This window comes from Oncorhynchus tshawytscha, linkage group LG03, assembly GCF_018296145.1.
Source record: "Oncorhynchus tshawytscha isolate Ot180627B linkage group LG03, Otsh_v2.0, whole genome shotgun sequence".
In the NCBI taxonomy this organism is placed as follows: domain Eukaryota; kingdom Metazoa; phylum Chordata; class Actinopteri; order Salmoniformes; family Salmonidae; genus Oncorhynchus; species Oncorhynchus tshawytscha.
Genome location: NC_056431.1, coordinates 50,612,128 through 50,638,437, shown reverse-complemented (window position 1 = coordinate 50,638,437; position 26,310 = coordinate 50,612,128). Strand labels below are relative to the sequence as shown.

General features: G+C 41.2%; 2 protein-coding genes across 2 annotated transcripts; one reads left to right on the top strand and one right to left on the bottom strand.

The window, feature by feature from the left end:
• Positions 1 to 1,468: 1,468 nt before the first annotated feature.
• On the bottom strand, positions 1,469 to 3,114 carry LOC112245768 (gamma-crystallin M2-like). Its single transcript, XM_024413935.1, has 3 exons — positions 3,058 to 3,114; positions 2,524 to 2,766; positions 1,469 to 1,880 (listed from the first exon to the last, which is right to left on the bottom strand). Exons 1-3 carry the CDS (start codon positions 3,064 to 3,066, stop codon positions 1,605 to 1,607), a joined length of 528 nt encoding a protein of 175 aa, XP_024269703.1. The 5' UTR covers positions 3,067 to 3,114; the 3' UTR covers positions 1,469 to 1,604.
• Positions 3,115 to 23,906: 20,792 nt separating this feature from the next.
• LOC112238379 (gamma-crystallin M3-like) lies at positions 23,907 to 25,234 on the top strand. The gene is made up of 3 exons (XM_024406963.1): positions 23,907 to 24,012; positions 24,469 to 24,711; positions 24,839 to 25,234. Exons 1-3 carry the CDS (start codon positions 24,001 to 24,003, stop codon positions 25,139 to 25,141), a joined length of 558 nt encoding a protein of 185 aa, XP_024262731.1. The 5' UTR covers positions 23,907 to 24,000; the 3' UTR covers positions 25,142 to 25,234.
• The last annotated feature ends 1,076 nt before the right edge of the window (positions 25,235 to 26,310 follow it).

The window sequence follows — 26,310 nt, the reverse complement described above, 5'->3', positions numbered from 1 at the left end:
CTAGTTACAGTTTTGACTTAAAACGGATTGAAATATATGGCAAGTCTTGAAAATGTCTGTCTAGGAATGATTAACAACCAACTTGACAGAGTTTGAATAATTTAATAATAATATGCAAATATTGTACAATCCAAGTGTGCAACGCTCTTAGAGACTTACCCAGAAAGAATCACAGCTGTAACTGCCGCCAAATGTGATTTTAACATGTATCGACTCAGGGGGTTGAATGCAGGATAAGCATAATTCAATTACGATCCAGGATCAACACAGCTAAATGACGATGCAGGTGTAACATCAAAGTGAACATGTTTCACAGTCAACATTTGAATATTATCCTGGATAAAGTTGTTGTAGTACATCACATGTAATATGCAAACTGTCACAGTGACAAGGGCTTATGTTGACATGGGCCGTTGTACTGAATATCCCTTGTTCCTAAACTTAAATATTATCTGGGTAGTGCATGCATTGCTCAGAGAAATACCTTTTTAATCCTACTCTTGATGAGTTGTGTTGTGTGCTGAGATGTCATGGTATGCTAGCATTTTATTTAGAAGTCTTTGAGTGGTAAAGTAATGCAAAATTGCATACAATCTGATTCATTGTAATGCATCTTGAATTTAAACATGTAAGTGTCGATCATCCAATTGTATTTGGATGATCAGAATTGTATTTGTCTGCTGTGTGTGCTATTACTGGCTTTGGGTGTTCTCTCCACTTCGAGGTTGGATACCTTGTCAAAATGGGTTACACCTGAGCTGGCCCAGAGAGTATTTAAGACCTGCTAGCCCAGTACATCTGCTGGAAAAGGAGATGTTGGGAGAGTTACGCCTCACATTAGTGCTTCCACTTTAGGTAGCCAAACAAAGCCGTAATCTTAATCCCCTCTTAGGTTTGGTCTACATTTTTTGTAACTCCCTATCCTAAGATTTTGTCCGTTTTTTATTTTATTTTGTCTTTTATGAGGAATTTATGAGGAATTCAAGTGGGCATCCACAGGGGTTGTCTTTTAGGTTCCTTTCTAGTTGCTTTGCCAACATTCAGTGGACACCCTCGTGGGTTTCTTTCAGAACCCGTCTGAAACACTTTCTGTTTTGATTTGGTTGTCAAAGTGACTACTTTGTTAGTTCCCTTTTCTGTTGAGCGATGACATCTAGGGTTGTCTTTACGGAATGTAACACTGCCCCTTAGACTGTACATGTTTAACTGGCTTTTTATTGTGTGACACTGTACCGTGTTACAAACTGTTTGTGTGTTCATTTGTATGGGTTTCTTCTATAGGATTGTGTAAAGACTTTGTTCCTTGGAAGGCAATACAGGATTGTATTGTATTCTGTTCCATTCTATTTTAGTGTTGTTGATATGGTTGCAAAGATGACTAAAGAAACAGTGTGAGTAGATCTACTGGTGTTGACATACAGTACTTGTGCCCGGTGATTCCCATGTCAAATGAATGAAGACAATGGGGTATGTGGGAATCAGACAGAGTTTTATTTGTTAGACTGCAACACTCTCACACAGAGGTGGGTGTCATAAGGCACTGCAGAGAGGTTTCTGGGAAAGGGGTCATCGTAGGGCTCTAGAACTCTAGAGGTTGTAAGGTTCTAGAACTCTGTGATCCTGCGGAAGGAGCCCACGACAGGGGAGGTGGCGCCCCAGTCCGTGAAGTTATGGTACTCTTTGCGCTCCAGGAAGTACTGGCGCCCCCTGTAGTTGGGCAGCTCGTAGAATGCCCAGGCACCGTCCATCACCACAGCAGAGTGGAACTCATGGAACTTGAATGCTTCGTGGACCAATGGGCAGTCCTCACTCCACTCTGCCATATGGCCAGCAAAATCTGGCCTGTCATAGCATCTGATCTTGTAGGAATTTCCATAGACCTGCAAAATAAATACAACCAAAAATATATAAATGCCAGTATCCTTAATTAATCATATTAAAGTAATCATGTTAATTATTTGAATTGTCATTTATCTAGTATGCAAAAAATGATATTAGAAATGTGGGATGCCTCTTTAAATTGGTTTATTGGCTGTTGTCCTGGTTTCCTTCAACAACTGATGTAGATGGGCCTGGACATGAGGCAAACTGCTGCCAAAACATGAGCCTTTTATCTATCCTTATTGTCTGTTGGCTTTTGACTGATCATTGCCTGGTTGGTGCACCCTGGGGCATTCCATTCAAGCTGGGCATTGCCCTGCATCCAAATCTGGTCAGACACATTTTAACATCCTAATTGCCAAAACCCAAATATACAAGCATAAAATAAATAAAAACAAGTTAGTGATGTCTGTCTGATGTAAAATGGGTACATTTAAGATCGAGAAAACATCTGTCAAAAAGCAAAATAAATGCTAGAAGTAATGCAAATCAATAAACTGTTTTCTGGGGACTTTGAGCAATGATTATGAACTTCTTGCCTCAAGTTGTCAGTATCTATCTACTGACACAAATAAACGTCAGACTCGTCAGTCCCATCTTCAAACTAGGCTTACAGTTTGTACTTTTGGTAGGTAGGCTTACGTTTTTGATAGATCGACAGGATCTGATGCTGTCGTTGAAGCCCATCCACTGCTGGTGGTCAGGGTACTCCCCAGGGGTCAGGATGTACTGGTAGCCTGCATAGCTGGGGCGCTCGTACAGAACCCAGCAGCCGCTCTCCACCCTGATAGAGTTACAGCGGCTGAAGAAGGAGTGCAGGTCTGGGCTGTCACTGCTGCATTCATAACTACCACCTTGGAAATTCTTATCCTCAAAGAATACAATCTGGAAGAGAGATAGAGACAGAAAAGCCTGGTAAGATACAAGCCATACCTTTTATACAGTACTTCTACCAATATGTGGCTGTAATGATTGCTCCTCTGCCAAGCTGCAATACCTACAATGCTGCTTGAAGTTACAGAAGTGACAAAAAATCCCAATCAAAGTCAGTAGTCAAATCAAGGCAGATTAACATAACTAAAAGTATAAGCACTTTTTCTGTCGAGCAAAGTTTCTCATACACGTTTTACATATATTCTCTGATATTATCTATATCATCTAAAGACTCCTTCTCACCTTCCCCATGTTTTATTGTTATTGCTCACCTCCCACTCACCAGCTGTACTGCTGAGGTTTATATCGAAATGCAGAATGTGCCGACAAAGGAAAGCCTTTGTTAAGCAAATTAGCCTGATTTGCATATCAGCAAAATGGTTTGTTCAAGTTTAATGTCCCTTTGTACCAATGCAATGGCTCCGTATCAAAGAATTGGCAGAACTGTGATGTGAAAGTTCTGAAGACCAACTCTCCCAGCCCATCCTCTAAATGCATTATATGGATTGCTTTCAAGCAGTCTGCTATCATGCAATCTTTATTGGTTTCTTTTGGCATCTAGTATTGTTCGATCTAAAATACATTTTTTTTGTGATTTTATTTTGTCTTTAGCATCATGTTCAGGAACTGTCTCGTTTTGCAACTGTGTTGTCTCATCGTGCAAGTCTGAAGTTGTAGAAGCTATAATGACTGAACTTTCATCCCAATAGTCAATATCGAGTCAGAATTTAGTAGTCGCTGATGGGATCCTCTTGTGGCTTTTGATGTGCTCTTAATTTACTGTGGAGACAGAGGAAAGAGCATGGCAATGCATTGTAAAGAAAGCTGTCAAATGATTGACACAACGTAAACTCTGAAACAGAACAAGAATATTTTCTCATTTTGAAAGTGTGACCACCATGAATTACTTTCTTCAATCCTTCAATTTATGTCTCATTCAGATCGGGAAAAAGTATTGAGATATTTCAAGAATGACAAAGTGTGTACGGAACTCCTCTGTGGGCTATGTGCAGTCAGAGTAGGGAGTTCTTGGATGACTATAGGGTCTTTGTGACTCTAGAACAAACAAATCTGAAACCACAGATTAGAGATATTAACCCTCAATCTAAAACTGTATTATGCCATCGTTTGATTCTGTTGTAATTTTGGTATTTGTTAACAAGAGAAAAAAAGAAAGAAAAGAAGAAACCCGCACGCTGCTCTTGCTAATATCACTGCTCTTTAATAAACTTGACTTATCGGCCTAAAGGACTTCTTCAGAGCTTTTAGTATTTGTTAACAAACAATGTATAGCCTCAAAATGTTTAAAACTTTCCTGGTAATCTCATGGACCATGTTTTCTTGAATCCATATCTCTGTCCATGAATTTGAGTGGTTATTTTATCTCCTTTACATGATTAAAAATATTTTAAACAGCACCAGTGCAATGTGATTACAACAAATATTGTTGGCCAGTGACAGAAGCAGTAACGTTAACTCTGTGTGGTATGGCACTATATAGACACTTTTGAGTGTTACATTTAACACTTTGTGTTGATTTAATACTTGTGATTTTGCTATGTGTGTCCCCTGTAAGCCAGTGTTACTTCAGGGAGCTTAGTGAAGTCTTTATGTCTCAGGCAAAAATCCATGACTGTACATTATTGAAGCACCTCCGATCCACTTCAACCTCCTTCACAAAGAGACCCATCTGGGATCCAACCTGGGTCTGCTGACCCTCACAGGAGTGTATAAACTTGCTGAGCTAAAGCCTACATCCTTCAATACATTAATTTACAAAAACATTTTTGCAAAGGCTGAGCCCCTTAATCTCGAACTACTGTTATTGGTACTTTGAAGCATGCCCTTGATTGAAGCCACAATCCTGAGTTTGTTTCAGCCCAATGGCAATTCCACCACTTGGCATTGTATGGGGGATGGGGCTGGGGAAACGTAACAACAGAGCTATGGATGCAAGGATTGACTGTCCATGAGATTGAAATGATAGCTTTGAACGTTTTGAAACTATACTTTGTTTGTTTACAAAGACACACATGACAACACAATCATATACAATGGAGTTAATCTGAGATTATGAGATTATGATTAACAGAGATTAACAGAGATTATGACAGTTGCATTATGACAGTTCCCACAAATTAGGGTTACTTATTGTGGGAAATGGGACTGACAAATGTATTTTATAGACAAGTCTCTCTCTTGAAAAAGAGAGCAATAAATTCAGTGTGATATTGACGGTTCAATGTTTAAACTCGCTTTCCCGAAATTAGCCGATTATTAACATAATATTTCATAAATACCATAATTTTGTGCATCTGTACAGCCTTCAAAAACGGTAGACTCCTAAACATGCAAGTAACTGTCCAGTTTCCAGATTTAAATTAAATATGACCTACAGCATAGTTTTCCTTCCAATATTTTAAAAACGAAGTATGTTAAAATGCAGCTTTTCTATGTTGGAATGTTGTGGGCGTTCCCCAACAACAGAATGGTGTAGGAGTATATCAGTCATAAAAAATATTCATGCAAGTAGACCGCTGATTGGCCAGCTCATCCGCTTCTAGACCACTAATTGGCCAGCTCATCCACCTCAGGAGTATGATATCATATACTATGAGGAAATAGCAAGCATTTTTTAAATGGTTAGTTTGAAATACAAGTTTGAGGTGGGATTTTATTTTTTCTCCAATGCTTTTGCCACAAATACGAGTCATTATTCAACATTATTTGGGTATGAGTTAACCGAATATTAATTTTTAAAAGTGACATTTTTACTGGACAGTTACCTTAAGAAATCAACTCTGTTCTTTACATTCCTGCTTCCTCCTTGTGTCTTCAGCGCCTTGGGCACTCCCTCATTGTGAGTCGTGATATCGAAAAAGAAAGACAGTGATTGCAGACCTGCTTATTCATCAGGTTCCATAAAATGTGAATAACAAAACCCCATTACGGTGAGTATAAAGTATAAATCCCACTGGCAGCCACAGGTCATTGGACAGAATCCCACAAAGAACATCAAACAAGGTGTGCACATATCAGCCAGCTCTGGGTTAGCCTGACAGTCCTCTAACACAGCCCAATCTTGGATTCAACTAATGGAAAAGTACAGGAGATAGCTTGAAATGGAATAAAGATAGGTAAGGATGGATATTTAGATCATCATAGTTTATTGCATATTATAAACCGGGTGGTTTGAGACATGAAGGACGATTGTCTGAAAGCCGTAGTGTATCAGACCGTAGTGTATCAGACGTGACAAAAATGTTTTTTTACTCGTCTATTTACTTTGGTAGACCTTTGTGGTATATGGCCGATTTACCATGGATAAGGGCTGTATCCAGGCACTCCACGTTGCGTCATGTGTCACATCCCTTAGCCATATACCACACCTCCTAGGGCCTTATTGCTTAATAGTAGGGTGACTATCCTCGTGTATTACTAACAGAACTTCACAGAACTTCAGCAAACCACTTGAGACAGGGAATTGAACATTTGATGTGTGGTCTCTTGCAGATAATCTTCTACGAGGACATTAACTTCCAGGGCAGAAATTTCAAACAGAAATTTGCATCTTGTAGCTCTAACTCCAAAAAGTGTTGGGACACTGTAAAATCCATGGAGAAAAAGAGCACCTCCTCCCAGCTGCCCACTGCAATGAGGCTAAGAAACACTGTCACCACCGATAAAGCCACGATAATCGAGAATTTCAATGAGCATTTCTCTACGGCTAGCCATGATTTCCTCCTGGCTATGCCAACCCCGGCCAACAGATCCGCACCCCCCGCAGCTACTTGCCCAAGCCTCCCCAGCTTCTCCTTCACCCAAATCCAGACAGCAGATGTTCTGAAAGAGCTGCAAATCCTGGACCCGTACAAATCACCTGGGCTCGACAATCTGGACAATCTCTTTCTAAAAATGATCCGCTGCCATTTTTGCAACTCCTATTACCAGTCTGTTCAACCTCTCTTTCGTATCGTCCGAGATCCCCAAAGATTGGAAAGCTGCTGCGGTCATCCCCCTCTTCAAAGGAGGTGACACTCTTGACCCAAAATGTTGCAGACCTATATCCATCCTGCCCTGCCTTTCTAAAATCTTCGAAAGCCAAGTTAACAAACAGATCACTGACCATTTCGAATCCCACCGTACCTTCTCCGCTGTGCAATTCGGTTTCCGAGCTGGTCACGGGTGCACCTCAGGCATGCTCAAGATCCTAAACAATATCATAACCCCCATCGATAAAAGACAGTACTAGGCAGCCGTCTTCATCGACCTGGCCAAGGCTTTCGACTGTATTCTTATCGGCAGACTCAACAGCCTTGGTTTCTCAAATGACTGCCTCGCCTGGTTCACCAACTACTGCTCAGATAGAGTTCAGTGTGTCAAATCGGAGGTCCTGTTGTCCGGACCTCTGGCAGTGTCCATGGGGGTACCACAGGGTTCAATTCTCAGGCCGGTTCTTTTCTCTGTATATATCAACGATGGCGCTCTTGCTGCGGGTGATTCCCTGATCCACCTCTACGCAGACAACACCATTCTCTATACATCTGGCCCTTCTTTGGACACTGTTAACAAACCTCTGAAACAAGGTTCAATGCCATACAACACTCCTTCCATGGCATCCAACTGCTCTTAAGGTCGACTGATCATGACTTTTCAACGCCGATACCGATTATTGGAGGACCAAAAAATGCTGATAACGATTAATCGACCAATTTTTTTACTTTACTTTTTATTTACAATAATGACAATTACAATAATACTGAATGAACACTTTTATTTTAACGTAATATAATTCATCAATCAAATCCATTTAGCCTCAAATAAATAATGAAACATGTTCAATTTGGTTTAAATAATGCATAAAGTGTTGGAGAAGAAAGTAAAAGTGCAATATGTGCCATGTAAAAAAACTAACGTTTAAGTTCCTTGCTAAGAACCTGAGAACATATGAAAGCTGGTGATTCCTTTTAACATGAGTCTTCAATATTCCCAGTTAAGAAGATTTAGGTTGAGGTTATTATAGGAATTATAGGACTATTTCTCTCTATACCATTTGTATTTCATATACCTTTGACTATTGGATATTCCTATAGGCACTTCATTATTGCCAGTGTAACAGTATAGCTTCCGTCCCTCTCCTCGCCCCTACCTGGGCTCGATCCAGGAACACATCGACAACAGCCATCCTCGAAGCATCGTTACCCACAAAAGCCGCGGCCCTTGCAGAGCAAGGAGAACAACTACTCCAAGTCTCAGAGCGAGTGACGTTTGAAAAGCTATTAGCGCGCACCCCGCTAGCTAGCTAGCCATTTCACGTCGGTTACACCAGCCTAATCTCGGGAGTTGATAGACTTGAAGTCATAAACATTGCTTGAAGCATTGCGAAGAGCTGCTGGCAAACGCACGAAAGTGCTGTTTGAATGAATGTTTACGAGCCTGCTGCTACCTACCACCGCTCAGTCAGACTGCTCTATCAAATATAAAATCATAGACTTAATTATAACATAATAACACACAGAAATACGAGCCTTAGGTCATTAATATGGTCAAATCCGGAAACTATCATTTAAAAAATAAAATGTTTATTCTTTCAGTGAAATACAGAACCGTTCCGTATTTCATCTAACAGGTGGCATCCATAAATCTAAATATTCCTGTTACATTGCACAACCTTCAATGTTATGTCATAATTACGTACAATTCTGGCAAATTAGTTCGCAACGAGCCAGGCGGCCCAAACTGTTGCATATACCCTGACTCTGATTGCAATGAACGCAAGATAAGTAGCACAATTTCCCTAGTTTAATATTGCCTGCTAACATGAATTTCTTTTAACTACGCAGGTTTAAAAATATATACTTCTGTGTATTGATTTTAAGAAAGGCATTGATGTTTATGGTTAGGTACATTCGTGCAACGCTTGTGCTTTTTTCACAAATGCGCTTTGTTAAATCATCCCCCATTTGGCAAAGTTGGCTGTCTTCGCTAGGAAGAAATAGTCTTCATATTTCGCAAATAACCAGGCTGCCCAAACTGCTGCATATACCCATATACAGAACGCAAGATCAGTGACCCAATTTCCCTAGTTTAAAGAAATGCATGTTAGCAGGCATGTTAGCAGGCAATATTAACTAAATATGCAGGTTTAAAAATATATACTTGTGTATTGATTTTAAGAAAGGCATTGTTTATGGGCAACGACAGTGCTTTTTTCGCGAATGCGCTTGTTAAATACTTCACCCGTTTGGTGAAGTAGGCTATGAATCAATGATACATTAACAGGCATCGCATCAATTATATGCAACGCAGGACAAGCTAGAAAAAATAGTAATATCATCAACCATGTGTAGTTAACTAGTGATTATGTTAAGATTGACTGTTTTTTATAAGATACTTTTAATGCTAGCTAGCACCTTACTTTGGCTCCTTGCTGCACTTGCATAACAGGTAGTCAGCCTGCCACGCAGTCTCCTCGTGGAGTGCATTGTAATCGGCCATGATTGGTGTCCAAAAATGCCAATTACCGACTGTTATGAAAACTTGAAATCAGCCCTATAATCGGCCATTCCGATTAATCGGTCGACCCTAATGTGGACAACTACAAATACCTAGGTGTCTGGCTAGACTTTAAACTCTCCTTCCAGACTCATATTAAATCTCCAATCCAAAATTAAATATTGTTCTCAACTAGCCTACCTGGTTAAATAAAGGTGAAAACATCAAACTATAAAATAACACATGGAATTATGTAGTAACCAAAAAAGTTTTAAACAAATCAAAATATATTTCAGATTTTAGAATCTTTAAAGTAGCCACCCTTGATCTTGATGACAGCTTTGCACATTGCTTTTCCAACAGTATTGAAGGAGTTCCCACATATGCTGAGCACTTGTTGGCTGCTTTTCCTTCACTCTGCGGTCCAACTCATCCCAAATCATCTCAGTTGGGTCTAGGTCGGGGGATTGTGGAGGCCAGGTCATCTGATGCATCACTCCATTGTAGTGGTTTCTTTGCAGCAATTTGACCATGAAGGGCTGATTCACACAGTCTCCTCTCAACAGTTGATCTTGAGATGTGTCTGTTACTTGAACTCTGTGAAGCATTTACTTGGGCTGCAATTTCGAGGGCTGGTAACTCTAATGAACTTATCCTCTGCAGCAGAGATAACTCAGGGTCTTCCTTTCCTGTGGTGATCCTCATGAGAGCCAGTTTTATCATAGCGCTTGATGGTTTTTGCAACTGCACTTGAAGAAACTTTTAAAGTTCTTGACATTTTTCTGATTGTCTTAGTTATGATGGACTGTCATTTCTTGCTGCTTATTTGAGCTGTCCTTGCCATAATACGGACTTGGTCTTTTACCAAATAGGGCTATCTTCTGTATACCACCCCTACCTTGTCACAACACAAGTTATTGGCTCAAACACATTAGGAAGGAAAGAAATTCCACAAATTCACTTTTAACAAGGCACACCTGTTAATTGAAATGCATTCCAGGTGACTGCCTCATGAAGCTGGTTTAGAGAATGCCAAGAGTGTTCAAAGCTGTCATCAAGACAAAATAAAATAAAGAAAAACTCTTGAATGAGTAGGTGTCCAAACTTTTGACTGGTACTTTCAAAGCCTTGTGGACCTAAACTTGCTAGTCCGGTACCACTTGCCATGTGGTAGCAGAGAGAACTGTCTTTGACTAGGGTGGCTGGAGTGTTTAACAATTTTAAGGGAGTCTTTGACAATTTTTAGGGCCTGCCTCTGATACTGCCTGGTATAGAGGTCCTGGATGGTAGGAAGCTTGGCCCTGGGGGAGTAGGTTTTGTCGTGCCCTCTTCACGACTGTCTTGGTGTGCTTGGACCATGTTAGTTTGTTGGTGATGTGGATACCAAGGAACTTGAAGCTCTCAACACGCTCCACTACAGCCCTGTCGATGAGAATGGGGGCTTGCTCGGTCCTCCTTTTGCTGTAGTCCATGATCATCTCCTTTGTCTTGATCACGTTGAGGGAGAGGTTGTTGTCCTTGCACCACACGGTCAGATCTCTGACCTCCTCCCTATAGTCTCATCGTTGTCAGTGATCAGAGGTAGCACTGTTGTGTCATCAGCAAACTTAATGATGGTGTTGGAGTTGTGGGGGGCCTGTGCAGTCATGAGTGAACAAGGAGTACAGGAGGAGACTGAGCATGCAACTCTGAGGGGCCTGTTGTGGCAGAATCAGAAACCTTTAGGTAACATTTATAAATAAGATGTTTTATTAATTTTCATATGTAAACGTATCTTTTAAACCATGTGAAGGGATGATTGAGGGGGAACCAATTATCTCTTGGTTCCACAATATCTGTGTGCCAGTCACTCCCTACTTTTCCCATTGGGGAGAGGTTAGGCTTGTCTTCTTATGGGAATGTGTCTAACTATTTACATGTCCCCTCTGAGGTTTCCCTTATCTTGATTTAGTATATGGCCTAGGAGGCTCACTGTCTCTGTGATATTGTCCAGGAGGGGTGTATTTGATATATGCTAGTGGATGAGGTTTTGGTTTTGGTCCTGAGTGGTACCAAGAGCGAGATAAGAACATAGTTTAGGAGACCAAAGCTGAACGATAATTTATAGCCAATGCTGTCTGGCTATGTGTGTCTTTGCTTCTTACGATGCCCGTGACGGCACCTTTGGAAAGTATTCAGAACCCTTGACTTTTCAAATAAAATCAGATCGTATTTGTCACATGCACAGAATAGAACAGGTGTAGACCTTACAGTGAAATGCTTACTTGCAAGCCCTTAACCAACAATGCAGTTTTATGAAATTCCATTTAAAAAAGTAAGAGCTAAGAAAAACAAATAACTAAATAACAATAGTGGGGCTATATTCAGGGGGTACCGGTACAGAGTCAATGTGTCAATGTGCTGGGGCACAGGTGTCAATTTAATTGTGGTAGTTATATACAGTTGAAGTTGGAGGTTTACATACACCTTAGCAAAATACATTTCAACTCAGTTTTTCACAATTCCTGACATTTAATCCTAGTAAAAATTCCCTGTTTTAGGTCAGTTAGGATTACCACTTTTTTTGAAGAGTGTGAAATGTCAAAATAATAGAAGAGAGAATGATTTATTTCAGCACATGCTTTTTCAGTTCTGCCCATAAATGTTCTATAGGATTGAGGTCAGGGCTTTGTGATGGCCACTCCAATACCTTGACATTATTGTCCTTAAGCCATTTTGCCACAACTTTGGAAGTATGCAAGGGGTCAATGTCCATTTGGAAGACCCATTTGCGACCAAGCTTTAACCTTCATGACGGATGTCTTGAGATGTTGCTTCAATATATTCACATACTTCTCCTCCCTCATGATGCTATCTATTTTGTGAAGTGCACCAGTACCTCCTGCAGCAAAGCACCCCCACAACATGATGCCGCCACCCCCGTGCTTCACGGTTGGGATGCTGTTCTTCGGCTTGCAAGCATACTCTTTTTCCTCCATACATGACGATGGTCATTATGGCCAAACAGTTCTAATTTTGTTTAATCAGACCAGAGGATATTTCTCCAAAAAGTACGATCTTTGTCCTCATGTGCAGTTGCAAACCGTAGTTTGGCTTTTTAATGGTGGTTTGGAGCAGTGGCTTCTTCCTTGCTCAGCAGACTTTCAGGTTATGTCGATATAGGACTCGTTTTACTGTGGATATAGATACTTTTGAACCTGTTTCCTTCAGCATCTTCACAAGGTCATTTGCTGTTGTTCTGGGATTGATTTGCACTTTTCACACCAAAGTATGTTCATCTCTAGGAGACAGAACGCATCTCCTTCCTGAGCGGTATGACGGCTGCGTGGTCCCATGGTGTTTATATTTGCTTACTATTGTTTGTACAGATAAACATGGTACCTTCAGGCGTTTGGAAATTTCTCCCAAGGATGAACAAGACTTGTGGAGGTCCACAATTTTTTTTCTGAGGTCTTGGCTGATTTAGTTTTACTTTCCCATGATGTCAAGAAAAGAGGCACTGAGTTTGAAGGTAGGCCTTGAAATACATCCACAGATACACCTCCAATTGACTCAAGTGATGTCAATTAACCTATCAGAAGCTTCTAAAGCCATGACATCATTTTCTGGAATTTTCCAAGCTGTTTAAAAGCACAGTCAACTTAGTGCATGTAAGCTTCTGATCCACTGGAATTGTGATACAGTGAATTATAAGTGAAATAATCTGTCTGTAAACAATTTTTGGAAACATTACTTGTGTCATGCACAAAGTAGATGTCCTAACCGACTTGCCTAAACTATAGTTTGTTAACAAGAAATTTGTGGAGTGGTTGAAAAACGAGTTTTAACCTCTCTGGGATATTCGGGACGGTAGCGTCCCACCTCAACAACAGCCGGTGAAAGTGCAGGGCGCCAAATTCAAAACAACAGACATCCCATAATTAAAATTCCTCAAACATACAAGTATTTCACCCACAGTGTCCGATTTCAAAGAGGCTTTACGACGAAAGCACACCAAACGATTATGTTAGGTCAGTACCTAGTCACAGAAAAACACAGCCATACAGATATCCGCCATGATGTGGAGTCAACAAAGTCAGAAATAGCATTATAAATAGTCACTTACCTTTGATGATCTTCATCAAAATGCACTCCCAAGAATCCCAGTTCCACAATAAATGTTTGATTTGGTCGATAAAGTCCATAATTTATATCCAAATACCTTCCTTTTTTTGCGCGTTTAGCCCAGTAATCCAAATACATGAGGCATGAGCAGACGAAAAGTCAAAAAGGTCCGTTACAGTCCGTAGAAACATGTCAAACAATGTATAGAATCAATCTTTAGGATGTTTTTATCATAAATCTTCAATAATGTTTCAACCGGAGAATTCCTTTGTCTATAGAAATGCAATGGAACGCAAGCGAACTCTAACTTGAACACGCGTGGTCAGCTCAAGGCACTCTGGCAGACCTCTGACTCATTCAGCTCCCATTCCCCCCTCCCTCACAGTAGAAGCATCAAACAAGGTTCTAAAGACTGGTGACATCTAGTGGATGCCTTAGGAAGTGCAATATGACCCCATTTCCACTGTATCTTGGATAGACAAAGAGTTGAAAAACTACAAACCTCAGATTTCCAACTTCCTGGTTGGATTTTTTTCTCAGGTTTCTGCCTGCCATATGAGTTCTGTTATACTCACAGACATCGTTGAAACAGTTTTAGAAACTTCAGAGTGTTTTATGTCCAAACCTACTAATGTATATTCTAGCTTTTAGGACTAAATAGCAGGCAGTTTACTCTGGGCACCTTTTTATCCAAGCTACTCAATACTGCCCCCCTGTCCGAAAGAAGTTAATGACTCCAACCAAAGTGCATGTAAACGTCCGACTTCAACTGTACATGAAGGTAGGGTTATTAAAGTGGTTTTGCATGGATAATGACAGAGAATAGCAGCAGCGTATGGGGGGTGTACAAATAGTCTGGGTAGCCATTTGATTAGCTGTTCAGGAGTCTTATGGCTTGGGGAGTAGAAGATGTTATGAAGCCTCTTGGACCTAGACTTGGCGCTCCGGTACCGCTTGCCGTGGAGTAGCAGAGAGAACACTCTATGACTAGGGTGGCTGGAGTTTTTGACAATTATTAGGGCCTTCCTCTGACATCGCCTGGTATAGAGGTCCTGGATGGCAGGAAGCTTGGCCCCGGTGATGTACTGGGCCATACGCACTACCCTCTGTAGTGCCTTGAGGTCGGAGGCCAAGCAGTTGCCATAGCAAGCAGTGATGCAACCCGTCAGAATGCTCTCGATGGTGCAGCTGTAACACCTTTTGAGGATCTGTGGACCCATGCCAAATCTTTTCAGTTTCCTGAGGGGGAATGGGTTTTGTCGTGGCCTCTTTACAACTTTCTTTTTCAAAATGTTATTACGTTAAAGCCTTATTCTAAAATGTATCAAATAAATACACATCTTTAGCAATCTACACACAATACCCAATAAGGACAAAGCAAAAACAGATTTTTACACATGGTTGCTGATTTATTAAAAATAAAAAACAGAAATATCATATTTACATAAGTATTCTGACCCTTTGCTATGAGACTCGAAATTGAACTCAGGTGCATCCTGTTTCTATTGATCATCCTTGAGATGTTTTGTACAACTTGATTGGAGTCCACCTGTGGTAAATTAGATTGATTTGACATGATTTGGAAGGTCCCTCAGTCGAGCAGTGAAAAAATAACGGCATTGAATATCCTTGTGAGCTTGGTGAACTTAATAATAACACTTTGGATGGTGTATCAATAACCCCGTCTCTACAAAGGTACAGGCGTCCTACCTAACTCAGTTGCCGGAGAGGATGGAAACTGCACAAGGATTTCACCATGAGACGAATGTGACTTTAAAACAGTTACAGAGTTTGATAGCTATAATAGGAGAAAACTGAGGATGGATCAACAACATTTTACTCCACAATTCTTACCTAATTGACATAAAAGAAGGAAGCCTGTACAGAATAAAAATATTCCAAAACATGCATCCTGTTTGCAAGAAGGCACGAAAGTAATACTGTTAACAAATTGGCAAAGCAATTAACTTTTTGTCCTGAATACAAAGTGTTGTGTTTGGGGTAAATCCAATAAAACACATTACTGAGTACCACTTGCCTTATTTTCAAGTATAATGATGGCTGCATCATGTTATGGGTATGCTTGTAATTGTTAAGGACTGAGGAGTTTTTCAACGTAAAAAATAAATGGAATGGCACTTAGCACAGGCAAAATCCTAGAGGAAAACCTGGTTAAGTTTGCATTCCACCAGACATTGGGAGATTAATTCACCTTTCAGCAGGACAATAACCTAAAACAGAAGGCGAAATATACACTGGAGATGCTTACCAAAACGACATTGAATGTTCCTAAGTGGCCTAGTTACAGTTTTAACTTAAATTGACTTGAAAATCTGTGGCAAGACTTGAAAATGGCTGATCAACAACTGACTTGACAGAGCTTAAAGAATTTTAAATATAATAATAATGTGCAAATATTGTACAATCGAGGTGTGTAAAGCGCTTCGCGAGTTACCCAGAAAGACTCACAGCTGTAATCGCTGCCAAAGGTCATTCTAAGGTGTCAATACTTATGTTAATGAAATATTTCTGTATTTCAGTATTATAAAAATAATAATAATAATAATACATTTAATCCATTTTGAATTCAGGCTGTAACACAACAAAATGTGGAATAAGTCAAGGGAATTCCACATGAATACTGTCTGAAGGCACTGTGTAATCATGTATAAATCATGAAAAACAGTTTATACATGTACGCTGTTTACTTAGATGAATGTTCAACAAACTATTTATATTTGTCATGTGTTGCCGACTAGGACAGTTGAGGTCAGACACATTTGTGTGCCATTGTTCAAACCCTTTGCTACATCCCACTTCACTCCTACACTACTTTCACAGAGAGTATTTTTTTATTTATTTTTTTTCCCCCTTTTTTACCCAGGTAGGCAAGTTGAGAACAAGTTCTCATTTACAATTGCGACCTGGCCAAGATAAAGCAAAGAAGTTTGACACATACAACAACACAGAGTTACACATGGAGTAAAACAAACATACAGTCAATAATACAGTAGAAAAATAAGTCTATATACAATGTGAGCAAGTGAGGTGAGATAAGGGAGGTAAAGTCAAAAAAAGGTCATGGTGGCGAAGTAAATACAATATAGCAAGTAAAACACTGGAATGGTTGATTTGCAGTGGAATAATGTGCAAAGTAGAGATAGAAATAATGGGGTGCAAAGGAGCTAAATAAATAAATAAATACAGTAGGGAAAGGGGTAGTTGTTTGGGCTAAATTATAGATGGGCTATGTACAGGTGCAGTAATCTGTGAGCTGCTCTGACAGCTGGTGCTTAAAGCTAGTGAGGGAGATAAGTGTTTCCAGTTTCAGAGATTTTTGTAGTTTGTTCCAGTCATTGGCAGCAGAGAACTGGAAGGAGAGGCAGCCAAAGGAAGAATTGGTTTTGAGGGTGACCAGAGAGATATACCTGCTGGAGCGCGTGCTACAGGTGGGTGCTGCTATGGTGACCAGCGAGCTGAGATAAGGGGGGACTTTACCTAGCAGGGTCTTGTTGATGAGCTGGAGCCAGTGGGTTTGGCGACGAGTATGAAGCGAGGGCCAGCCAACGAGAGCGTACAGGTCGCAGTAGTGGGTTGTATATGTGGCTTTGGCGAGAAAACGGATGGCACTGTGATAGACTGCATCCAATTTATTGAGTAGGGTATTGGAGGCTATTTTGTAAATTACCTCGCCGAAGTCGAGGATTGGTAGGATGGTCAGTTTTACAAGGGTATGTTTGGCAGCATGAGTGAAGGATGCTTTGATGCGAAATAGGAAGCCAATTCTAGATTTAACTTTGGATTGGAGATGTTTGATGTGAGTCTGGAAGGAGAGTTTACAGTCTATCCAGACACCTAGGTATTTTAAGTTGTCCACATATTCTAATTCAGAGCTGTAGTAATGTTGGAGTAGTGATGTTGGACAGGGGGGCAGGTGCAGGCAACGATCGGTTGAAGAGCATACATTTAGTTTTACTTGTATTCAATAGCAATTGGAGGCCACGGAAGGAGAGTTGTATGGCATTGAAGCTCGCCTGGAGGGTTGTCAACACAGTGTCCAAAGAAGGGCCAGAAGTATACAGAATGGTGTCGTCTGCGTAGAGGTGGATCAGAGACTCACCAGCAGCAAGAGCGACATCATTGATGTATACAAAGAGAGTCGGTCCAAGAATTGAACCCTGTGGCACCCCCATAGAGACTGCCAGAGGCCCGGAAAACAGACCCTCCGATTTGACAGACTGATCTCTATCAGAGAAGTAGTTGGTGAACCAGGCAAGGCAATCATTTGAGAAACCAAGGCTATCAAGTCTGCCGATGAGGATATGGTGATTGACAGAGTCGAAAGCCTTGGCCAGGTCAATGAATACGGCTGCACAAATCAAAATCAAATCAAATTTATTTATATAGCCCTTCGTACATCAGCTGTTATTGCAAGTTCAAATCGCCGAGCTGACAAGGTACAAATCTGTCGTTCTACCCCTGAACAGGCAGTTAAACCCACTGTTCCTAGGCTGTCATTGAAAATAAGAATTTGTTCTTAACTGACTTGCCTAGTTAAATAAAGGTTAAAAAACAATATATATCTCAAAGTGCTGTACAGAAACTTAGCCTAAAACCCCAAACAGCAAGCAATGCAGGTGTAGAAGCACGATGGCTAGGAAAAACTCCCTAGGAAGAAACCTAGAGAAGAACCAGGCTATGAGGGGTGGCCAGTCCTCTTCTGGCTGTGCCGGGTGGAAATTATAAAAGAACATGGCCAAGATGTTCAAATGTTCATAAATGACCAGCATGGTCAAATAATAATAATCACAGTAGTTGTCGAGGGTGCAGCAAGTCAGTTGGCTTTTCATAGCCGATCATTAAGAGTATCTTTACCACTCCTGTTGTCACTAGAGAGTTGAAAACAGCAGGTCTGGGACAGGTTGCACGTCCGGTGAATAGGTCAGGATTCCATAGCCGCAGGCAGAACAGTTGAAACTGGAGCAGCAGCACGGCCAGGTGGACTGGGGACAGCAAGGAGTCATCATGCCAGGTAGTCCTGAGGCATAGTCCTAGGGCTCAGGTCCTCTGAGATAGAGAAAGAAAGAGACAAAGAGAGAATTAGAGAGAGCATGCTTAAATTCACACAGGACACCAGATAAGATAGGAGAAGTACCCCAGATAAAACAAACTGACCCTAGCCCCCCGACACATAAACTACTGCAGCATAAATACTGGAGGCTGAGACAGGAGGGGTCAGGAGACACTGTGGCCCCATCCGATGATACCCCCGGACAGGGACAAACAGGAAGGATATAACCCCACCCACCTTGCCAAAGCACAGCCCCCACACCACTAGAGGGATATCTTCAACCAGAGACAAGGCCGAGTATAGCCCACAAAGATCTCCGCCACGGCACAACCCAAGGGGGGGCTCCAACCCAGACAGGAAGATCACTTCCTACCCCTCCTAGGAACAGCATGAAAGAGCACCGGTAAGCCAGTGACTTAGCCCCTGTAATAGGGTTAGAGGCAGAGAATCCCAATGGAAAGAGGGGAACCGGCCAGGCAGTGACAGCAAGGGCGGTTCCTTGCTCCAGAGCCTTTCCGTTCACCATCACACTCCTGGGCCAGACTACACTCAATCATATGACCCACTGAAGAGATGAGTCTTCAGTAAAGACTTAAAGGTTGAGACCGAGTCTGCGTCTCTCACATGGGTAGGCAGACCATTCCATAAAAATGGAGCTCTATAGGAGAAAGCCCTGCCTCCAGCTGTTTGCTTTGAAATTCTAGGGACAATTAGGAGGCCTGCGTCTTGTGACCGTAGCGTACGTGTAGGTATGTACGGCAGGACCAAATCAGAGAGATAGGTAGGAGCAAGCCCATGTAATGCTTTGTAGGTTAGTAGTAAAGCCCTTGCCTTAACAGGAAGCCAGTGTAGGGAGGCTAGCACTGGAGTAATATGATCAAATATTTTGGTTCTAGTCAGGATTCTAGCAGCCGTATTTAGCACTAACTGGTTTATTTAGTGCTTTATCCGGGTAGCCGGAAAGTAGAGCATTGCAGTAGTCTAACTTAGAAGTAACAAAAGCATGGATTCATTTTTATGCTTCATTTTTGGACAGAAAGTTTTGGATTTTTGCAATGTTACGTAGATGGAAAAAAGCTGTCCTTGAAACAGTCTTGATATGTTCGTCAAAAGAGAGATCAGGGTCCAGAGTAACGCCGAGGTCCTTCACAGTTTTATTTGAGACGACTGTACAACCATTAAGATGAATTGTCAGAAGATCTCTTTGTTTATGCACAGTATTGTTTCTTATCGATGGCGGTTTAGATATCGTTTAGGACCTTGATTCGTGGCTGAGGTGCACCCATGACCAGCTCTGAAACCAGATTGCATAGCGGAGAAGGTATGGTGGGATTCGAAATGGTCGGTAATCTGTTTGTTGATTTGGCTTTTGAAGGCCTTAGAAAGGCAGGGTAGGATAGATATGGGTCTGTAGCAGTTTGAGTCAAGAGTGTGTCCCCCTTTGAACAGGGGGATGACCGCAGCTGCTTTCCAATCTTTGGGAATCTTAGACGACACGAAAGAGAGGTTAAACAGGCTAGTAATAGCGGTGGCAACAATTTCGGCAGATAATTTTAGAAAGAAAGGGTCCAGATTGTCTAGCCCGGCTGATTTGTAGGGGTCCAGATTTTGCAGCTCTTTCAGAACATCAGCTGACTGGATTTGGGAGAAGGAGAAATGGGGAAGGTATGGGCGAGTTGCTGTGGGGAGTGCAGGGCTGTTGACCGGGGTAGGGGTAGCCAAGTGGAAAGCATGGCCAGCTGTAGAAAAATGCTTATTGGTATAATTGCAGTGGACATTAGATACATAATATGTACTTTTATTAAGTACATAATGTACCTACACTGCAGTTAAACCATAATAGTTTCGGAGGCCAAACCGTTTCGGACCCCAGAGACAATTTTGTCAGAAGACCAATTTCGGGATGTCTCATGGTCTGACAAACCCCACTCTAACTCTCTTAACTTTCACTGCAGAGGAAGTGCGACATCAGTGGATGTGGTGGATTTGAGACACATCCGATGTAAGAACAGATCTCTAGCTTAAACGAACAGATTTGTATCGGGATTGTTTTATTATGATAATTAGATTTCCTCTGGGGCGCGAACATCATCCTTAGGGGGTTATACAGCATGATCATTACCAAGGTGCACCTTGTGCTGGGGACAATAAAACGTCACTCTAAAATGTGCAGTTTTGGCACACAACACAACGCCACAGATGTCTCCATTTTTTAGGGAGCATGCAATTGGCATCCTAACTGCAGGAATGTCCACCAGAACTGTTGCCAGAGAATTTAATGTTCATTTCTCTACCATAAGCCGGATGGTAGAGAATTTGGCAGTACGTCCGACTGGTCTCACGACTGCAGACCACGTGTAATCAAGCCAGCCCAGGACCTCCACATCTAGCTTCTTCACCTGTGCGATCATCTGAGACCAGCCACCCGGACAGCTGATGAAACTGTGGAATTGCTCAACTGAAGAGTTTCTGCACAAACTGTGAGAAACCATCACAGGGAAGCTCATCTGTGCGCTTGACATCCTGCCAAGGGTCTTGACCTGACTACAGCTCAGCATCGTAACCTACTTCAGTGGGCAAATGCTCACCTTCGATGGCCACTGGCACGCTGGAGAAGTGTGCTCTTCACGGATGAATCCCGCATTCAACATTCCCGGGCAGATGGCAGACAATGTGAATAATGCCATGTGGGCAAGTGGTTTGCTGATGTCACCGTTGTGAACAGAGTGCCCCATGGTGGTGGTGAGGTTATGGTATGGGCAGGCATAAGCTATGGACAATGAAAACAATTGTATTTTATCGATGGCAATTTGAATGCACAGAGATACCGAGATGAGGTCCTGAGGCCCATTGTTGTGCCATTCATTTGCCGCCATCTCCTCGTGTTTCAGCATGATACTGCAAGAACCTATGTTGTAAGTATCTGTACACAATTCCTGGAAGCTGAAAATGGCCCAGTTCTTCCATGGCCTGCATATCCTCCAGACATGTCACCCATTGAGCATGTTTGGGATGCTCTGGATCAACATGTACCACAGCGTGTTCGAGTTCCTGACAATATCCAGCAACTTCGCACAGCCATTGAGGAGGGGTTGGACAGCCTGATCAACTCTATGAGAAGGAGATGTATTGCGCTGCATGAGGCAAATGGTGGTCACACCAGATACTGATTGTTTTTTTAATCCACGCACCTACTTTTTTTTAAAGGTATCTGTGATGTGACCAACAGATGCATATCTGTATTCCCAGTCATGTGAAATCTATAGATTAGGGCCTAATTTATTGATTTCAATTGACTGATTTTCTTACATGAACTGTAACTCAGTAAAATCTTTGAAGTTGTATTTGTATTTCTGCGTTTGTATTTTTGTATTTTTGTCCAGTGTTTAATAATCTTTAGGAGAGCCAATCCTTTTGCCAGCTATCTTTTTGAGAAAATAAAGTGTTACCTCTTAAACTAAATCTCCTTCTCTGAGCAATTTTATTAGTATAAAATAATAGTATTTTTCCATTTTTGGGAGCATACAATATAGCTCAGTATTTTAATTATTTATTTCATACAGTCTTTTTTGCTCATTCATATCAAGGGTGACAATAATTTTAGACCTGAATGTATGACAATGTGTTTTACATATACAGTGGGGCAAAAAAGTATTTAGTCAGCCACCAATTGTGCAAGTTCTCCCACTTAAAAAGATGAGAGAGGCCTGTAATTTTCATCATAGGTACACTTCAACTATGACAGACAAAATGAAGAAAAACAAATCCAGAAAATCACATTGTAGGATTTTTTATCAATTTATTTGAAAATGATGGTGGAAAATAAGTATTTGGTCACCTACAAACAAGCAAGATTTATGGCTCTCACAGACCTGTAACTTCTTCTTTAAGAGGCTCCTCTGTCCTCCACTCGTTACCTGTATTAATGGCACCTGTTTGAACTTGTTATCAGTATAAAAGACACCTGTCCACAACCTCAAACAGTCACACTACAAACTCCACTATGGCCAAGACCAAAGAGCTGTCAAAGGATAACAGAAACAAAATTGTAGACCTGCACCAGGCTGGAAAGACTGAATCTGCAATAGGTAAGCAGCTTGGTTTGAAGAAATCAACTGTGGGAACAATTATTAGGAAATGGAAGACATACAAGTCCACTGATAATCTCCCTCGATCTGGGGCTCCACGCAAGATCTCCCCGTGGGGTCAAAATTATCACAAGAACGGTGAGCAAAAATCTCAGAACCACACGGGGGGACCTAGTAAATGACCTGCAGAGAGCTGGGACCAAAGTAACAAAGCCTACCATCAGTAACACACCACGCCGCCAGGGACTCAAATCCTGCAGTGCCAGACGTGTCCCCCTGCTTAAGCCAGTACATGTCCAGGCCCATCTGAAGTTTGCTAGAGAGCATTTGGATGATCCAGAAGAAGATTGGGAGAATGTCATATGGTCAGATGAAACCAAAATAGAACCTTTTGGTAAAAACTCAACTCGTCATGTTTGGAGGACAAAGAATGCTGAGTTGCATCCAAAGAACACCATAGCTACTGTGAAGCATGGGGGTGGAAACATCATGCTTTGGGGCTGTTTTTCTGCAAAGGGACCAGGACGACTGATCCGTGCAAAGGAAAGAATGAATGGGGCCATGTATCGTGAGATTTTGAGTGAAAACCTCATTCCATCAGCAAGGGCATTGAAGATGAAACGTGGCTGGGTCTTTCAGCATGACAATGATCCCAAACACACCGCCCGGGCAACGAAGGAGTGGCATCGTAAGAAGCATTTCAAGGTCCTGGAGTGGCCTAGCCAGTCTCCAGATCTCAACCCCATAGAAAATCTTTGGAGGGAGTTGAAAGTCCATGTTGCCCAGCAACTGCCCCAAAACATCACTGCTCTAGAGGAGATCTGCATGGAGGAATGGGCCAAAATACCAGCAACAGTGTGTGAAAACCTTGTGAAGACTTACAGAAAACGTTTGACCTCTGTCATTGCCAACAAAGGGTATATAACAAAGTATTGAGATAAGTATTTGGTTTCAAAAACAAAAGTTTATTTTCCACCATGATTTGCAACTAATTCATTAAAAATCCTACAATGTGATTTTCTGGATTTTTTTTCCCTCATTTTTTCTGTCATAGTTGAAGTGTACCTATGATGAAAATTACAGGCCACTCTCGTCTTTTTAAGTGGGAGAACTTGCACAATTGGTGGCTGACTAAATACTTTTTCCCCCACTGTACATGCAGGATGTTCAGAAGCTTCTGTTTTACTCTTTATGTGTAGAACACAATATGGCCACAACATGCATCTGTGACAGAAAGCATACAGAGACAGAAATTAACCATTTAAAGTCCACATCGAGCAGTAGGCCCCTATGCTGTGTTGCTGTGTCAGGACTTTACACAATGAGAGGCCACAAATTCTTTTGGTTTTGGTCAGGTATAAAGGTAAGTGTTAAAACAGACAGGAATTCAGTGCAGTCACAGTGCAGTCCTGAAGAACAAACATCATCATGATGGGCAAGGTAGGCAAATTAAAATATTTTGCCCTCGGTTTCTTTTATCTACATTGCATACCTTATGTGATAGACTATTTGACATCTACAACAATTTCATAATGTCAGAAAGAGTATCAGGTAAAATGTAGTTCAATGCAGATGTAGTTCATTATCATAGCTCAGTTGTGCATTGTCAATTGTAGCTCCTCTGCTCTTTAGGACAGTATTACTGACAAAATGTTTGTCATTCAAAGTTGTTGACTATTTGGGGCGGCAGGTAGCCTAGTGGTCAGAGCTTTGGGCCAGTAACCAAAAGGTCGGTGTATTGAATCTCTGAGCTGACGAGGTACAAATATGTTGTTCTGCCCCTGAACAAGGCAGTTAACCCATTGTTCCTAGGCAGTCATTGTAAATAAGAATTTGTTCTTAACTGACTTGCCTAGTTAAATTAAAAAACTTTTTTTTAAACATTTAAATCCCCAGATCATCTTCTACGAGGACAAGAACTTCCAGGGTGGTTCCTATGAGACCAGCTCCGATTGCCCTGAGCTGACCTCCTACCTGAGCAGGTGCCACTCCTGCAGGGTGGAGAGCGGCAACTTCATGGTGTACGATCGCCCCAACTTCATGGGAAACCAGTACTTCATGAGAAGGGGAGAGTACTCCGACTACATGAGCATGATGGGAATGAGTGAGTGCATCAGGTCCTGCCGCATGATCCCCGTGGTAGGTTGATTTATATATCTAGTCTTTGAAAATAATTCTTTAATGGTAGTGTTCTCCTACAACATGAGTTTGTTGATTATTTCACTAATCAATTAAGTAACCCTATACTGTACTTTCCTCCGTACAGCACTGTGGAAACTTTAGGATGAGGATCTACGAGAGGGAGAACTTCGGAGGTCAGATGCACGAGATGATGGACGACTGTGATTCCATCCAGGAGCGTTTCCGCATGTCCGACTGCCAGTCCTGCAACGTGATGGACGGCCACTGGCTGATGTACGAGCAGCCCCACTTCAGAGGCAGGCAGATGTACATGAGGCCTGGAGAGTACAGGAGCTTCAGGGATATGGGCATGGGAATGGGAGGCATGAGTGGTGGCATGAGGTTCATGAGCATGAGGCGTATCATGGACAACATGTCCATGATGTAAATGCTCCAATGTTGTATGAAAAATGTATTTTTGATTAGTCTCTGTGGGACAATTCATGGAAGCGAAAACAATAAAACTCTGAGTTTCAGTGATTGTTATGAGTGACAGTATATTTATTTTAATTTAAATGCCACCGCACAATGTTTAAACATCAGAGTAATCTACTACAAAATACTACAAAATATATTGTTATACATAAAAAAAACTATATAATACATAAAAATAATGAGAAAATAGAATGAAAAGGGAGCATTTTTGTGATTTTTTTTAAAGGCATACATTTTTCTTAAATTACTTATTCAAGTATCTGCAATATGGTTGCTTTTACAGCAAAAATGTCGGTAAATTGTATTCACATCGACAGAGTTACACCTATAGTAAAACAATTGTTTCTCAATTTTTTTACATAAATTCAACAAATTCATATTTAAAACTAGCTAGATTCATCACCATACGATAGTTGCCTATGTTGCTTTTACCAAAATAGTTGGATGGTCAAGTACTATAGGAAGGCACAAAGACTATCTTAACATAAACAGAAAGTATGCATACATACTTGAAGTAGGCTCTATTCAGAAAGCAGGGCTGTCAAAGTTCATGTGCTAATGAATGCAAATAATTAGAAGTTTAAAATATCCTAAAAAGTTTAACACAGTTAATCATGTTTCCTTATTTTGATCGTCACGTATCCCCACCACTCAAATACATGGATTAGACAGCTCTGAGAAACTATGTAACGGAACATTGTACTTTACTGAAACTGCAGTCGTTTGATATACGTGACATGTTCTTAGATAAAAAATAAAAATATGTACTGTTTTACTGAAATAACCAACAACAATTAAATCGTGGCATGATGGCCATTCTAGAAGTGATGATGTGTTGATTCTAGAAGGGATGATGACATCAGAACTGTTGAGCAGGTACACTACATAATCTTGTTATTTTTAGTCATACCCATTTGCATGTTCTTTTTAATGTCAGTTAAAAGAACAAGCGGTTAGACTAGCAGGGGTGGAATTGGGAAGGGGACACATGGGAGTGGGAGTTCCGAAAAGTGGGTGATGAGAAGCTGTCAAACAATCTCACTGTAAAATATAAGCCTTTTCAACTTTAAAAGATGTGTTTCCATATTTACATAAAATGTTGGGTTGTATGAACTTGTATAT

What these genes read in the sequence shown, in the direction of transcription:
- LOC112245768 (XM_024413935.1), bottom strand. An exon ending in CCTGTCGATCTATCAAAAAC is followed by an intron (nt 1,881 to 2,523) that starts GTAAGCCTACCT and finishes TTTATTTTGCAG; the next exon opens with GTCTATGGAAATTCCTACAA.
- LOC112238379 (XM_024406963.1), top strand. An exon ending in CCTGCCGCATGATCCCCGTG is followed by an intron (nt 24,712 to 24,838) that starts GTAGGTTGATTT and finishes TCCTCCGTACAG; the next exon opens with CACTGTGGAAACTTTAGGAT.